Source organism: Ctenopharyngodon idella, chromosome 16 (assembly GCF_019924925.1).
Source record: "Ctenopharyngodon idella isolate HZGC_01 chromosome 16, HZGC01, whole genome shotgun sequence".
Taxonomy (NCBI): Eukaryota; Metazoa; Chordata; class Actinopteri; order Cypriniformes; family Xenocyprididae; genus Ctenopharyngodon; species Ctenopharyngodon idella.
The window spans coordinates 19,005,201-19,022,398 of record NC_067235.1 but is presented as its reverse complement, the minus strand read 5'-3'; the positions used below and the strand labels follow the sequence as shown (position 1 = coordinate 19,022,398).

Sequence of the window (17,198 nt, the reverse complement as noted above, 5' to 3'; positions counted from 1 at the left end):
CAACTTTTCCACCGGACTGCATGTGAAATTATGAGACAATTGCCACGACTTAATAAACAAAAGAGATGGAAGTAGCAGCTGAACCGGCACGGGTGAGTGAGAAAATAACGCTCCTTTAGTCCTGAAAGCGATGTGACCGTTACAAATGAGTGCAGTAGGAAACCAGACCTCCTTTTCACAACATCTCTCAATCTTTCCCTCTCTCCCACTTGAGAAAAACCCAGATTTATGCATTGAAAGTGCTTTTGTTTTAATTACCGGCGGAGCTTTCCTGACGGTCTTGCTGTAATTGAGGGGCACGAGTCCCAGTCGGATCGTTGGGAGCGAAAGACTGCCTGCTGCTCAGCCTTCTTTTAATGGGAATTTCTGTTGCTCCTAAGTATTTCAGCAGATCCCCGCAACCGCCCATGGGGTAGCGTGAAGCTGGGGCTCTATCGGTTCTTGAAGCCTTCTGAGGGCACATTATTATGACCATATTAAAGGCGATTATTATCCTCTTTATTGCCATTATCATTCAGTGGTCCAAGGGTGGTCAGAATTGGCTTCTAAACGCTCATTAGCTTATAGCGGCTCGGTGAGTAGCTGATCTTCCAGCTGGGTTATTGAAAACGACTAGCCAATGCATTTCTAGAAACAGGGCAAGACAGAAGAAATGATCCTTGGATATCAATGCAAGAAACAGATAATTGACCAGTGAAGACCTACCAAAACATTGAGATGGTTAGTCAAAAATGCAGTCCTTTATTTTGTTAAGAAAGAAACAGATTCTTAGCTGATCTTCCAGCTTGGCGATGAAAAACGACCAGCCAAAACATTCCTGGAAAACAAGGCGAGAAGAAGAAATGATCTTTGGATATCAATGCATGAAAGGGATAATTGATCAATGAAGACCGACCAAAATATTCCTATGGTTAGTCAAAAAAAAAATAAAAAAAATGCAGTCCTTTATTTTGCTAAGAAAGGAACAGATTCTTAGCTGATCTTCCAGCTGGCCGATTAAAAACGACTAGCCAAAACATTCCTAAAAAACGGCAAAACAGAAGAAATTATCCTTGAATATCAATGCATGAAACAGATAATGAATTATCAATAAAAACCCATCGAAACATTGCTAAGGTTAGTCAAAAATTGCAGTCCTTTATTTTGCTAAGAAAAACAGATCCGTCATGACATCAGTTTCTAGCACATACAGTAAGCACATTTCCATCTTCTCACAGTTTACTCTCCAATCAAACCCTTATAAACTACAAGAACTGACCGAACTAGAAACATTACACAGATTTTCCTTTTTACGCTCACTTCCGTTGCAGACGCATTTGATTCCACCACTCGTCCCAATGATAAGCTCTTAATAATAAATAAAGGAGTGCTGACAGTTGAATCAAGAAACGTGGAATGGTTTGGGGTGTCTGAAGCCTACCCGGAGACCTCAAAACAATACAAAGATGGATGAACTGATATAGAGGTGGTTGGTTTGGGTGGTCTGGCCTGTGGGTGGTGGTGGAGTACTCTAGTGAGCAGGGAGAGCTGCCATGGTGTTGTGGTGACAGAGGTTGAGGGAAGGGGGGGACAGAGCTGAGGTTTAAGACATGGTGATCTGCATGGACTCCAACATTTCCTCCACCGCCTTCACCGAGCATTTGTTCTCCTTCTTCCCACGGCCTGCCATCTAGGAGAAACAGAGAGAGAGGGGTTGATGAAAGGACATCATTCCATTTACAATGTTTTTGGACGTATTACGTTTTAACACAAACATTGTGAAGCGTCAGACTCCATAAAATGCTAACGCTAAAAGACAAGTATTTGTGCACGATTGCCGTATTTTAGAGGAGCTGCATTCATGAAACACTTCAGACCGTTTCTAAGAGGGTGAAGAGTACGTAAAGACCACTGTTACAAATCTTTGAACCTTAAGGCTCTAGCCCGATGTGCCTAAATTAGGAGATTAACCCATTTTTTGAGAGGTCCCAGTGATAGAAACCTATATTTAATTAATATAACCTATATATAATTACCATAATATAATTGCTAATTATATTGATAATGATAATTAGCACAGTGACAACAAAAAATAAACTACATTTTTAAATAAAATTGATGACTCATGTTGCTCTGCATACTTTTTTTCCCCCAAAATTAAATGCTTTCTTAATCAACTTGATCAACTAACTTAACTTAATGCTAACTTAATGAACTTGCAACTTTATTTTCAAAGAAGCTAATTTTAGCTGCATTAAAAATTGACTTGATGGCTCAAAAACATTTTGAATAGTGATGACGTCTCTGCCCGCACTTGTAGAGTAATTGAGATGCCGCCGCAGGTCTCTCTCCCTCTCTCCTTGTTCGCCCTATGAGAGTAAAAGGATTGGAGGGATACTACGGCCTAATGAGTCACCAACTAACATGCTCACTCACAAAGACCCATTAGCCGACGGACCCCATGGCCAAGCATACTTACTCACGCTCTTGCCACATCCGCTGTGACTCATCTGCAAAGAGTCCCTCTGCCTTGCGCAAACTGGACAAATTGAGCATATCGGCCAAAGCTCACTTCTCTATCCTCCCCTCTAGCAATTGACATAATAAACCAATCCACTATCCATTAAAGGCTGTGCTCTTCATTTCTCCTCATTAGTCACGTCTGACGTCTGCAACGTATCCTGATCACCACAGCAGCTCCAGCAGAGGAACCAATGGAAGGTGTTTAAGAGGTCAAGGTTTGTCTGGTTAGCATAGCCCAGGGGTGCTCAATCCTGCTCCTGGAGATCTACCTTCCTGCAAAGTTTCGCTCCAACCCTGATCAAACACAACTGAACCAGCTAATTAAGATCTACAGGAGCCCTTGATAATTACAGACAGGTGTGTTGGATTAGGGTTGGATCTGAACTCTGCAAGTAGGTCGATCTCCAGGAACAGGATTGAGCACCCCTGGCATAGCCCCATTAACCCTGGCTGGTAGATGCTGGAACTACACCAAAATGAGCATCATGATGAGCATCACTAACATTGTTTTCTGAAGAAAAAATATTCTGTTTAAAAAAAATCCAATCATTGTCAGTAATGTTTGGAAACTCAAGCAGTTGTATGAGCTGAAGATGAACAGTGACACCGGTGAACTGAAGCGCTTTGCTAGCAGGTTAACTCATCCAAACGAATCTTATAAATATGAGATTTATCAGATATAAAATGTAAATTCATTCCTGTGATGGCAAAGCTGAATTTTCATCAGCCATTACTCCAGTCTTAGATTTAACATCATCCATCAGAAATCATTCTAATATACTTATTTGATGCTCAAGAAACATTTCTTATTATTATCAATGTTGATGTAACACCAGGTGAACTCAGAAACTAAAGAGAGCTGGATGCAAATGCAGTGTGTTTAATAAATCAAGATAAAGGTACAGAACACCAGAAAATCAAGGAACAGAACTGATGACACCGTCGATACATCCATTCATGGACAAGACCTAACAATGAACACAGGAAACTCTGGAGTTTAAATACACAAAGGGTAATTAGCAAACAAGACAGACATGGGAACAATCAACAAGAAAACTACAAACTGACTATGAAATGGGAATGGCACCAGACAAGAAATAACTTCCCACTGAAGTGCCTTGAAACATGCAGCATTATTCAATGTGTTGATGTAATTTCCACTGAAATAGGAAGACAGGGCGGGACATATCAAACAGCTCTTTTCCTTTTTTAAAAATCGCCAATAGCGTTTAGTTTATATCATAGCTCGGCCAGAACCGTTGAACTCAGTAAAGCTGCAGTTTCCTCCAAATCTCTAACCGTTTCTCCTCTTAATCTCCTACATATCGCTTTAAAATATAGCATTTGATGCAGAATTCAAATGGGTCCGATACGTTTTCTGGTCTGTGCCGACTCACGCATCTGAGCTATCGTGTCTCTAGAGCGGAGCAGACTGTGTGCGGTTCACGGGACAATAACGTGAAACCAGACTTCATTTGCCCCAATGGAAAGCATATTTATATTGTCTGAATCGTTCCCTATCCCCTATATAGTCACTGTGTGCCATTCACCATGTAGAAATTAGTATATGTTTGAACAAGTGATTGATTGTAGCCACAGCATATATTTGGGGGCGGGACGCTCTACATTCTAGAGAGCATTTGAAAATCTGATGAGAAGCTGAAGTGCAGCGTGGTCATCAAAATCATTGATCCATATTGGCGGAAGTGAGAGACTAAATTTTAAATGCTTATATCTTCTAAATGCAATTTTTTTTTTTTAAACATTTTGAATTATTATTATTATTATTTTTTTATTTTTTTTTTTAAGATTCTGTGATTTAAATTTAAAGGATATTTTGCTAAAGAGACAAAAACTATGACTAAAAATGGGCCCAGATGATTAGCTTTGGTGGTTCCCACAAACAAATATGTCAGATTTCAAATTGCGGCAGCCGAACAACTGCCATTGAGATAAATGGAAATGCTAACAGACAGCTTTCTCCAGGTATTCTAGACCTCCTTGCAGGAAATATCTGTATCGTAATGGGCTGTGGGTGCGCTTGTAGAAAGAAGGAGCCAGCAATCCCAGTGAACTCATTGGGTAAACAGAAAAAAAGCACACAAAGCATGGCCGAGAGAGCATGGCAGTGCCGTTTCTGGGCTTGGCAGTGCATATCTGTGTCCTTGCAAGTAATTCATGGGCCCCGCTGGACATGTACATATACAGAGAGACAAATGTTATTTTCTTACTGGGAAACATCGCTAGATTAATAGAGCTGATATGTGGTCTAAGTGCCAGGCGGCCGTTCCCAGCATTCTCACAAAATCCCCACATTATTGTGAAAGTGAGCTGTGTGGTTTCTTCTGAACATTGGATTCCATCACGTTTTAAATGAGTGCAAAAGTCAAGGGCATCTACAAATGGCACAGAGGACTACTCGATGTTCAGCAGTCCATGCATATCAAAGCAATTAGACATGTACACATGCTGACTCAATGCCAATGTTTCCATGTTTGCATTGATCATGGCTAACACGCGACCCGGTAATTGCGAGCACTCACTCATGAAATTAAGCGATATGTGTGTGCCATTTGTTTCTGATTGTTAGATAATGGACCGACCCTGATGTATCGCTCAGTCTGCTGTGAGTGAGGGCTATGGCTTTACGCATCAGAAGCCCTGTGTTGCACCCTAATCCATCAGCAAGGTGAGTCATCCGTCTGTATGACTATTATGAAACGTGGACTGACTCAGGACTTGACAGCCGCTGTGGCTGAGTGATATCAGCAATGAATTATTAGCTCTATATTGAAAGAGAGAAGGATAAAGTTAATGTATTTATGCCCAAAGTCAAAGACAGAAAGCACTAAGAGGAAAAAGGAGTGATTTGAGTAGAGAATGTGCCATCAAATTCAATTCCAACAGTTGTCTGAGGACGTCAACCGTGGCCAAAAAGTGACTTGCCTCTACCATCAAATGAAGGTATGCTAAACATCAGAGATTGGAGGCACCATTAACCTCCAGAAGACCTCATCAATCAAAGCTACTCTGCTAAAGGGTGACTCAACTTCTCTTTGAAAGACCTCAGAAGTTCTTCAAAGCAAGGAGTACAACAGGTTATGTTGACCTCTCAATACAACTAAGGTGCTTTCAGGTATAGTGAATGAAGCTAAGGATAAATGGCTTATTCTGAACAGCCTTAGGTTAATTCTTACCTGCATATTCAATCTCATTAGAGGGCACACATGATTCTCACACAGTATTTCAAATTTCCAGTCTCCTCAACATCAACAACATCAAAACCAACATCAAAGTCTCTGACTCATCTTGTATGTCCAAAAAAAAAAAAAAAAAAAAAAAAAAAAAAATCAAAGTATCATATGTAATACCTCCCAGAACCAAGTGTCAACAGCAGATATCTTTGTTGTTTTGACAAAACATTGTACAACACCTTGTTTTAAAGGGATAGTTTACCAAAATTGAAAATTCTGTCATCATTCTGTCTAACCCTCATGTTGTTCCAAACCTGTTTGACTTACTTCTGTGGAACAAAAAAGACATTTTGAAGAAAGGTTTTGTCCATACAATGAAAGTCAATGAGGTCCAAAACAACACTGAACCAAAAGGAATTGTATTGTGCAGATGAAAACAAACAAAACATAGATTTGGAATGACATGAGGGTGAGTAAATGATGACAATTTTCATTACCCCTATAACTACAAGACATGCATCAAGTTGAGCGTTAAAGGATTTTTCTGTCCTCACTGAATGCGAAATGTTGCACAAAGTGACTACCAATCAGCCAGATCAATCAGAATGAATTTTTATGTTTAAAATAAAACTACATGGAGCATGATTTCTGGCCTATGAGATTTCACTGTGGAAGGGACTACCAGGCGCAACGCGACAAAAATAGAAACCAAGCACCGTCACAAAGTCTTGACGCATGATGCTGCTGACGCTATAGTTAGGACACAGTGTCAGAATGACTGCAATCCATAAGCAATGACGTTCTCCTGAGTAAAGTCTCTCCTGAGGCATACGGATCAGTCAATTGTGGAGAAAGATACAGAAGACGATTGCGTAAAAAAAGACAGAAGGAATGAAAGGAACATTAATATCCATTTATTGGGTGGTCTGGAAATTCCAACAGAAAACCAGCCAAGATTTAAAACACCCTCAGGGTTGGAGACCACAAGGTCAACGTGTTACTTTTGTAAGTGAAAAAAAGTCCTTAAAGGGTAAAAAGATTTTTTTATAGGTCCAATCAGTATTAAAGGTATAACTGACCCAAACAATGAAAACTGGCATTATTTACTCTCATGATGTGCAAAGCTTTAACTTACTTTCTTCTCTAGAATGCAAAAGAAGATATTTTGAAAAAATGTCTCAGGATTTTTTCATTCATACAATGAAAATCAATGGAATCAAAAGTTGTTTTGGCCCTCATTGACTTTCATTGCATGGACAAAAACAGTTCTTTAAAATATCTTCTGTTGTGTTCTACTGAAGAAGGAAAGTTATACAGATTTGGAACGACATGAGGGTGAGTAAATGATGACAAAGTTTTCATTTTTGTGTGAACTGTCTCTATAACAGCAAGATCCAGTTCATTCTGATCAGAGTTTGGTCTTGTGGCATACATCTGAAGAACCCCTCTTTGGAACTGACACGCATAACAACATGTCAAAGGAAAGGGGGCTCCATCTAGAGGGTGTGACAAGAGTCCTCCAACCGCACAGGAAACACTCCAAGGGTACGCTTGTATGTGTGTGTGGCCCCTGATGGCCCCACTTGCTGACTAAGGACCCCTTTATTACACTTTTAACTGTCAATCCTTAAATAAGCAATGTACATCACCCTGATGGCAGTTAAGATTTCTAATAAATCTATAATATTTACATTGCGAACCATGGCAACATTATAAACCACTTTAGTGATACCATGCGCACTGCACTTCACTTTTTCCTCTCTTCTGCTATCATTATTGCCTCCCTTTGCAGCCGTGGTGTACACGCTGCATATTTTCCCCTTGCTAACTCCCGAGGCCTGTGTTTGGCACCAGCTGTTATGCTTCATAGGGATAGTGGCGCTTTAACATGCAGACATAGAAAACAGCTGCGTAACACAATGCCAGGCCCTGTGGGCTTAAGTCAACACATTATCTGCGCTCTGCCCAGGCACGCGTGTTCAGCACAGACCCAGCGTGAAGGCATGGCATACGCTCACTGTCTGGGGATGTGCTCCTCTGTCTGTATATCAGATTGTGCCTTGCAAGAGAGAAAAAGAAAGAACCTAGGCAGCCAAATGACATTGCCAGTAACCAGGGCTGGGTGGTATGACTAGGTAGAGATTCTGCTGTACCACAGTACATCTGTGGCAAGATTTATATGATCCAAAACCAGCAGAAAACAGTAATAAGCGTAAACATAACACAAATAAAAAGTGTGATAAATACACTACCGTTCAAAAGTTTGGTGTCTGTAACATTTTTAATATTTTTGAAGCTCATCAATGTTAATCAAAAATACAGAAAAATACTATGAAATACTGTTTTCTCTTTTAATGTATTTAATTGATGGCAAAGCTGAATGTCAGAAAAATACTATGAAATACTGTTTTCTCTTTTAATGTATTTAATTGATGGCAAAGCTGAATGTTTAGCAGCCATTACTCCAATCTTCAGTCACATGATCTATCAGAAACAATTCTAATATGCTGATTTGGTGCTTAAGTAACATTTTTATCAATTTAATTTCCTAAATGTTTTAAACTTTAAAATGTTTAAACATTTTTAGGAGAGTTTTAGGTTATACCGCCCAGTAACTCATGCACTCCTCTCACCTGATAGGCTCTGCTAATCTGAGAGGTGGCCCACGCGGCGTACTTCACATTGTCCTTCTTCACCTTTGCGCTAACTTTTGGGCTGGCAGCGATGTGACTCGCCGACTGCAGGAGAAAAGTACAAGAAAGAGACAACAAACAAGGGTGAGATGGACCACAGTGTATCACCATTCCTAAAAAGCATCAATAAAGAGCCATAAGATAAAAACCCATCGGCTCCCACTTAAAGCCCACATAATGGAAGGGTGGCTAAACCCTGATGGCAATGGAGGGTATTTTTTAAAGGGTGGAAAATGTGAGGGTTTTGAGCCTGGTTGAGTAGTGAAAAAAGCCTAGGCGCTGGGTTAACGCAGTCTGATGCGTCTCACATCAGAGATAGGAAAGGCAGTGCTGACAGGCCTGGGAGTGTCAGGGAGGCGGCGTGTGAACGGCATAGCGCAACGTGAATCATGCTCTCCAGCCGCTACAAGATCTCCATTCCACAACCACAAATCCTCCATCTTTCCCTCGTTATTGCTATTAGACCTGCTCAGCAGAGCTTGCAGGACTCTGTCGGCTAGCATGAAAGCCCTTCCCCATGGATGTGCTGAAACTTTAACTACACACCAATCAAACTCTTCTGTTTTTGGCAGCAAATCCCTCGGCTTCTGGATTTTGGGGTGTGTAAGGTTGGTCAGATGCGGCAAATAGGCCATGTTAAGGAAAATTTTCAGTCACTCGATTCACAATCTGTTCATTTTTTTGTTTTATTCATAGTCTTATGATGAGAATATCCTTTAAATTTAGTCAATATTTTGTAATTTATTCATCAATTTTACTCAATGTAAACATTTTAGCAGACAAGAAAGTGACAAATTAAAGCAAATATTAATTTTATATATATTTAAACATGTATGAGCCAGCTTTATTTTAGTATAATTTATATATTATAATAGTATTTATTAACACTTATTAATTCATTAGCTTTTTTCACTTTTTAGTTTATTTTAATTTGAGTTTAAGTAATCTTTTTATGTGCCCTTGTCATTATTAGTTTTGTGATTTTTTTTTTTAGTTTTAGCAATTTTATTACTTCAACGTAAATATTTTATTTCAGGTAAGTGCACAAGCAACATTTTTAATTGTTTAAAAACTAACAAAACTAGTTTTTCCTCTAATATATATATTTTTTTGCTTTATTTCAATTATCAAAAATATTTTTAATAGTTTTATTTAACAATAACAACATGTGAAAACCATCCTTGTGAAAACCTGTTCAACTTAAACTTTAGTTCACTTGTGTATCTGAATAATTTTGTGATAGTAGTTTTAAAATAGTTGACATCACATTGCACATTTTTTGGTTCGCCTTCATTATCTTATATATTTTCATCAGTTGACAAGATCGGTCACAAAATCTTGTGTTTTATCTCATGTTTTTGCCAGGAGGTGCTCTTTTCTCTACATATGACTGGGAAACAGGCGATTGGTTTTGTTGTACTGACCGACATCCTTCTATTGCCGGTCTTGTCACATGTGCAAATCGCACATCAAAGACCGCTGATGACTGTCATGGTTCTGTGTTTGAACTACTGAAGCGTGTGTGTGTGTGTGTGTGTGTATGTTTGAACAGTGGGCCTGTGTGTGGCTCCCTGCGCACCCTCTGTCGGCCTTCTGCCCCTGGCTGGCTGTTTGTGTTCATATGTCAAGAGTCACTTACAAATGATGCATTGGTGTTAATGGACAACTTCCTGTTTAAATAAATACAGATGAAAGGCTTATTCAGCACACATATTGCCTGAACCTTTCCAGCAGAGCCACGTGTGATGGAGGGGTTGCCATTTCTCTACCAATTCTTTTATTGTCAAAAAGTTTGTTTATTTCTGAAATAAACATAGAAATGCCCTACAAAGTGCTGGTGGGATACGTTACAGCAAAAAATTACAAGTCAGAGTTTTTCCAACACAAGGACTGGAAACACAAACTGCAACTGCCCCTGTGTGAACCAATCATAGCCTCTGTATCCTTTCACGTTCATAAAAAAAGCAATGGAGAAGGTGTCTGTTTTCTGAACAACTCACCATGTAAAGGCCGAACAAGGCCCTCATGTTTCTGTTGTTAAGCTTCAATGCCTGCGCAAAATACTTCCTGGCCAGCTCAAGGTTTTCCAGACCTCCCTGGGTGTACTTTACCTGGGGGAGATGGCAGAGGAAACAGAAAGGTGATGTTGTGTTATAGGCACCCTTAAAGCTGACATGAGTGCTAAATAAACAGAACATGATCTAAACAAACAGGATTTATCCTATACAAGCATACAACATGATGGATGCAGCAAGTCAGAGAGTGCAAAGTTGAAGGGACACAAAACACAACGTGAAAAGTTTCTGTCTGTTGAAACGCAACAAAATCAAACCCAATTGAATATATTGAATGTTGCACCAATGAGATTTTACGGTGGGTAGGGGCAACCCAAAATGATATGACAGAAATAGAAACTAAGTGGCCGAATTTTTTTTATTACGGTCAAGGCTAGCTTGGAAAAGAAAAAAAGAAATGAACAAAAACTCAGATTAAAGGGATAGTTCACCCAAAAATGAAAATTCTGTCATTAATTACGCACCCTTTAACATAGAAGATATAAAAGGATATGACTAAGATACAAATAGCTGATGCCAACTTGTATCTTTATATATACTTTTTTAAACCCATTAACCTCTTCTTTCTAAACCAATCAACAAAAATTCTGACTTTTTATCCATTATAAAAAATAAAATTTAATCAAAAATAAAAACATTTTCAAACATAAAACTACAAAAAACTATACAAACTTAAGTTAATAGTTTGTGTATATTTTTTTCATATTGTTTGTATGTTTATATATGGTTTTTATTGAACAGTTTTTATGATTGTCACTCTTATTTTCTAAAAGCATAATTATATCTCAACAATTTAAAATGTACTGCTTCAGATGGCATAGTTGAAATAATGCTTCAAATGTTTGTTTTTTTTTAAATCACCTTAATTAAATTGAAAAGAACATTTGTTTCAGGCATGAAGAAAGAAATCATACCTCAGCGTACTGTTCACAGTACAGGTGATTGTGTGGGTTCGTCATCATCAGCTCTTCAAGACAAAAAGCTGCTTTTGCATAACTGTGGGAGTCAAACAACATGAGAGGGAGAGGAAAAAAACAATGAAGAACACACATACACATATAAAATATCTCCCAGTAGCTTTGTGGCTGATTACGCAAAGTGATGCTCAGACTCGTTGACAATCTGGGACTGGACAGTTTGAGGTTTCTCTTTCATCATCTTTTATGAGGGTTAAAGGGATAGTTCAGCCAAAAATGAAAATTCTGTCATCATTTACTCAGCCTCAGGTTGTTCCAAACCTGTATACATTTCTTTGTTCTGCTGTACACAAAGGAAGATATTTTGAAGAATGATGACAGAATTTTCATTTTTGGCTGAACTATCCCTTTAATGGAAATGTATGAACACCCAATATGGTCAAATGATGAACGGAGCTTTGCAACAGAGGTGACATTTCTGCCCTAGATTTAAAGATGTGCAACAATCTGTCCCTGGGTTCTTCATTAACATCTCGAGGCTGTCTTGAGGTCATTCTCAAAAGCCGTTCCCACATGAGATCACTGCTGAGCCATTGACCTCACACTAATTTACAGTTTCATATCTCAGACACTCTCTTCCTTATAAGTATACAACATTGGCCTGCACATTTCCCCATTGCTCCCACCAAAAAACCAAACAATTTCAAAAAGAACTGCAGGACTATTACGACAAAGCCGCAAGACACAAAAATGAGCCAAATGTATCTAAAAGCTGTGGACGGGGTTGAAAGACTCGTTACCGTCTCGAGTCCCCGAAACCGCACAGCTTTTTTAGCTACTGTTAGGCAAGCTTTCTGTCTCATTCCATGCAAGGTCCACACATCGAGTCTCGCAATGTACGTGCTCGCGCACACATATCAATTTATCACGACACATCAAATCTTAAAACAGAGCTGGAGCGTGTCCAATAGAGTTGTGGATGCTAATCTTATGGCTAACAACTGGTGGAAAAAACGTGTTGACGCAAACAAGACTTTTTTGGTGGGAAAAGGGCATTGCCGTTGCTGACTCGCAAAGAGATGATGAGCCTATCTAGCCGTTTAGGAAATGTTCAAGGGACTTTAAATGCAAAAAAAAGGAGAATGAGAGTGAGAGAACAACACATACAGTCAAAGAGGTTGAAGGAGTGAGCCAGTGAGATCAGGCCACTCAGAAGGTTGAATGCTGCTTGCAATTACCATTTCCTCTCCATAAAGACTTTCAGATGTGCTCCTACTATGGCATAAACTGTGGTGGAACAATGCAAAGAGTGAGAGAGAAATAGACAGATGGAGACACAGAGAAAGCAAGGCAGGCATCAACCCACATCACTGCTGAACTCAACGCCTACTACCTGAGCATTCAACATACACGGCCAACTCTAGCAGCGCTCCATATATGGATGCCTGTTTCTGCCTCAGAGTACAAAAAAAAAAAAAAAGATCTAACTGTGTCTGTGTGTCACAATGTGACTTTAATTGTGAGAAAAGGTTTAAAATGAAAAAGTCATTGAAAGATATAACGTCACACTGTGAGATAAAGAGTCAAATTGGGAGGCAAAGTCATGTTTTGATTGATAAATATTAGTCAAATTTTGAGATATAAAGTCACATGAGATTTTACGTCACATTGTGAGAAAGTCAAATTGGGGAAAGTCACATTTGGAGATCTTAAAATAAAATTGTAAAATATAATGTCACATTTTGATATGTAAAGTCAAATTAAGCAACCAACTCAGATTATGAGATATAAGGTCACATTTTGAGATTTTAAGTCACATTGTGAGAATCAAATTGGGGTAAGTCACATTTTGAAATCTAAAAATCCAATTGTGAGATATAAAGTCACATTTTGAGAGAAAGTCAAATTGTGAGATATAAAGTCAACTTTTTAAATATTAAGTCAAATTTTGAGGTAAAGTCACATTGTGAGATTTTAAGTCAAACTGGGAAACAGTCACATTTTGAGATATAAAGTCATCACAGAAAAGATTTGTGCTTAATCGAGTTAATTTTTGTATTATAATCAATTGACAGCACATTATATATATATATATATATATATATATATGTGCTGTCAATATATATTATATATTATTTTTAATCGCAATTAAAAATACTTACGTTTTTAATATATTTTATAATGTAATAATTTTGAAGTTAATCGCCAAATTACAACAACATAAAGAAACAACATAAAGACAGTATATTTTAAATACTTGTTTAATGGCATATTTTTATGAATAAAGGCCAGTATCACTGATACTAATACAGCTACTGATGTCTCGATAAAATTTATTTTTTTCCCCCCAATTTTAAACAAATTACAGCCATTCAACATTACAGTGTAATTGAAAGCTATGATTTAACTTTTATTAGGCTTCAAAAATATAACAACTTTTAATTTAAGTGAACTTAGAACAATCCTCACATAAAACCCATAATAAATGTCATATTTAGGCTACCTGTGCCCTTCCTACCTGTCTAACAGACATAAACTGCATGATTTATAGCCTAAATTAAATATAGATTAATCATTATTAAAGCTACAAAAGTTCTTTAGTTAAGAGCAGTGAGTAATTTTCGCTGTTACCATTGTTCTTTCATTATCTTCAATGACTTTGGTTGCTGTCCCTTTAAGAGCTGCCGCTGCTGCACATGACGCAGATCTCACACGCGTCCCACTTTCTCACAACTCTTTGCTTTCCTTTAAGACTTTATTTAACTCATTCAAGGCTGCTCTTATGAGGATACTCAACAAAACAGAAATTTTTTGCATTATTGTGTGTGTTATTGTTCGTTCAAGCGTGACAGAGAACTCAATTCTGGCGCGCCATCCATGCGCACCATAATGGCGTGCGTCTTTTTGTGCTCTAAGGCACAAAAACAGACTTCCACATCCATCTCCTGATGAACCTAAACCTAAAACTGTGTTAGGATGACTGTCTAGTTGTCCAACAACAAACTAGCCAATTAGTGATGTTGACTAGTGAGTTTATCAAGACTGCTTAATATTGAGCTCCATCCAACTGATTTTGAAAGAATCACATCTTTATCTGTGTTTGGTTGACATGATCAGTCAACGTAATTATGCTTCCTTAAGAATAACTAGTTTACTAGTTATTTAGACAACCCACTGATCAGTGGAAAATATGTAGTTTTGGACATCCCTACCTAAAAATAGCATTTAATTCACTCAAGAAACCAGTTTGACATTTCTTTACCAGTATTTAATTGTCACTGAAAAGCATGATCTACTAGTGGTCAATTTGTACTACGAACTTAGTGTAGTAGATTGCCGCCCATCATAGCTGTGTAATCAGCTGTTTGGGTGGTGTTTGTTTCTCTTCATCTTGTTTTGACTGGTTGGGAGAATGGGTGCCACCTCATTCTCTTGGGAATTTCTCTTTTTCCCTTTTCTTCCATTCTTTCACAGCGTGGAAGAGAGATGTGATAATGCGGGCTTTGCCGGAAGAGGAGGGGAAGGGGAAAAAGTGAGTCTGTGACCTGAAATAAAGAATAGAAAAAAAAAGGGGAAGAAAAAAAAAAAGAGTGACACTGACACACCTATAGATAAGGGGTTGTCAAAGAATGGTGTGATATTAGAAAAGTTGGGCTAAGCGGGCAGATAATCCTCTCACCCCTGGATTTCCTCTGTCTGCCACAGCAATAAAGCCCTTTACACAAAACCGTGAGGTATCTAATAAGCGGTGCTCTCACCAAGCGCCTGCATTCCTACGGCCAGCGGCCTCTGACCGGGACAACCAACTTTTTCTCTCTCACACACACACATTATAACACCCTGTAGCCCCCCCTCATGAACAATAAGACCAAAACAATTAAAGAAGGATGGAGGAGAGGAGACACAGACACAGACTTGTAGTTTCCTACAATCCTGATGCCTGGCAGAAAGTAACCCCTGGCAAAAGAGATATCAGCAGGGGAGCGCAGTCTTATCCCAGGAGTTGGAGAGGGGGCTCAAGGAACAAATCCTATTATGGCCCTACTCCATGGGACAAACAGACACTGAGCTTTAAGCAGGGCCCCTGGCTGAGACTGGTATTTCACTGTCTTTTACTCCAGAAGGTCCCACAACTCTACAGCAACCGTCGCATGTCAACCAAAGGTCCTGAGAATGACCTGCGAGATGGTGGTGAATGTGACCTCATAACCCTCGTAAACTTCACATTCCGTACGGACAACTTCTGGACATCTTACTGACACATTGTTGACTGATAAATCGATTTTTAGCTGATTTAAATGAGTTTTTCCCTACCTACACTACAAAAATGCCTGTTTATTTACACACAATGATGCATGTTTTAAAAATAATCTCTTTATTTCCTCATCAAATTCTTATTGAGTAAATTATAAGAATAAATTCATCTGAGCAAATTGAAACACATATATTATTGAAGCCTTTCCCTTTTTGCCATAAAATATGCCTATTTTTATAGAGACTGGTATATGTTCTAGTTATGTTGTTTCTGTATGGGGGTCAATTTGACCCCACACAATTTGATTAACCCTCATGTTCTATCAACTTCTATCAAGTATATATAAAAAAAATAAATCAACAGAAGAAATTAGGTAAGAAATCATTACTCATGCTCATTGATGTAGAGTTCTGACAGCTCATGCCATGCTTCCTGGTCTCCCACAAACCTGCAAGACAGAGTAGTGGTAGTTAGCTCATCAGAAAGGTCACTGTGGACAAAAGGGGGTTAGGGAAAGGCGTGGGGGCCAACTCAATCAAATGCAAAACCCATTTTAATTAAAAAGTAGAGGGGAAGGGAGGGAGGGGTGTCTAAATCCTCTTGTAAAACACTCACTGCTCCAGATATTCGTTGAGCTCGCGAATGGCCTCGCTGCTTTTGCCCTGCGCTCGCAGGATGGAGATCTTGCGCTTCCTTGCTGCCTGTTGGGTTGACATCAACAGAGGATTAGGGCTTTAGTGTTTCAAGTGTTTGTGAGGAACAGAAAAGAGCAAAGAGGGAAAGAAAGAGGGATGTGTAAATAATCCTCTGGGGTTCTGGTGATCAGACTGTAAAGACAACAGGGATGGCAGAGGCACCACAGTCTAAGAGTTGGATTCCATCTCCATCTTACGAGTTTCAATCAGACAAATACTGACTTTGAGAGTTATACACATAAGACATTGATTTAGAGACATGTTACAATGACATTAAACATTGTCACCAAATAACGCTACGGATAGCACATTTGGGGTGGTTCTTGCTTATTTTTGACCTAGTCTTGCAAAGGCAGACTTCTGACTTGTGGCAAAATGTCCTCATGTGTAATTATTTTAACAAAGAACTAAAAAATGACTTAATTTAACCTTTTTCTAAATTAGAATTTTAGGTTTCACCAAATTTTCTTGTGGGCTATTTTAGTTTTGAATTTTTAAATTTTAGATGGGACATTTTACAAGCAAGATTTTGTGTGGCATTTTACAGATTTTACCAAAAAAAAAAAAAAAAACGTGTTAAATGTCATATGTCTAGAATTCATATTAACAAATTTCAAAACTACATTATACTACAATTTTTTAAAAGTAAAATTTACAAAATTCAAATCTTTTAAATCTTCTAGCTCCATGAAAAACACCAAGAGAGGAAAAGAGAAATGTACAGAAAACACTATAAAAACAGCTAAAAAATAAATAAAATAAATAAAAAAAAAACCTATTTAAGCATACAACCCTTGACCAGGATCGTGGATGTTGGTATCAACAACCCGTGACCAGGATTGTGGAATACGGTATGCTTTAAAATCT

The 17,198-nt window shown here is 38.5% G+C and overlaps 1 protein-coding gene across 1 annotated transcript in view; it reads right to left on the bottom strand.

Annotated features, from left to right (window-relative positions):
• Positions 1–1,112: 1,112 nt before the first annotated feature.
• Positions 1,113–17,198, bottom strand: part of emc2 (ER membrane protein complex subunit 2) — a 32,131-nt gene continuing 16,045 nt past the window's right edge. The window contains exons 6-11 of the mRNA XM_051865536.1: positions 16,252–16,337; positions 16,025–16,084; positions 11,379–11,460; positions 10,390–10,500; positions 8,330–8,434; positions 1,113–1,669 (exon numbers count right to left, since the gene is read on the bottom strand). Of these exons, the coding sequence (XP_051721496.1) occupies positions 1,583–1,669; positions 8,330–8,434; positions 10,390–10,500; positions 11,379–11,460; positions 16,025–16,084; positions 16,252–16,337 (531 nt within the window). The 3' untranslated portion in view covers positions 1,113–1,582. The remainder of the gene's footprint in view (positions 1,670–8,329; positions 8,435–10,389; positions 10,501–11,378; positions 11,461–16,024; positions 16,085–16,251; positions 16,338–17,198) is intronic.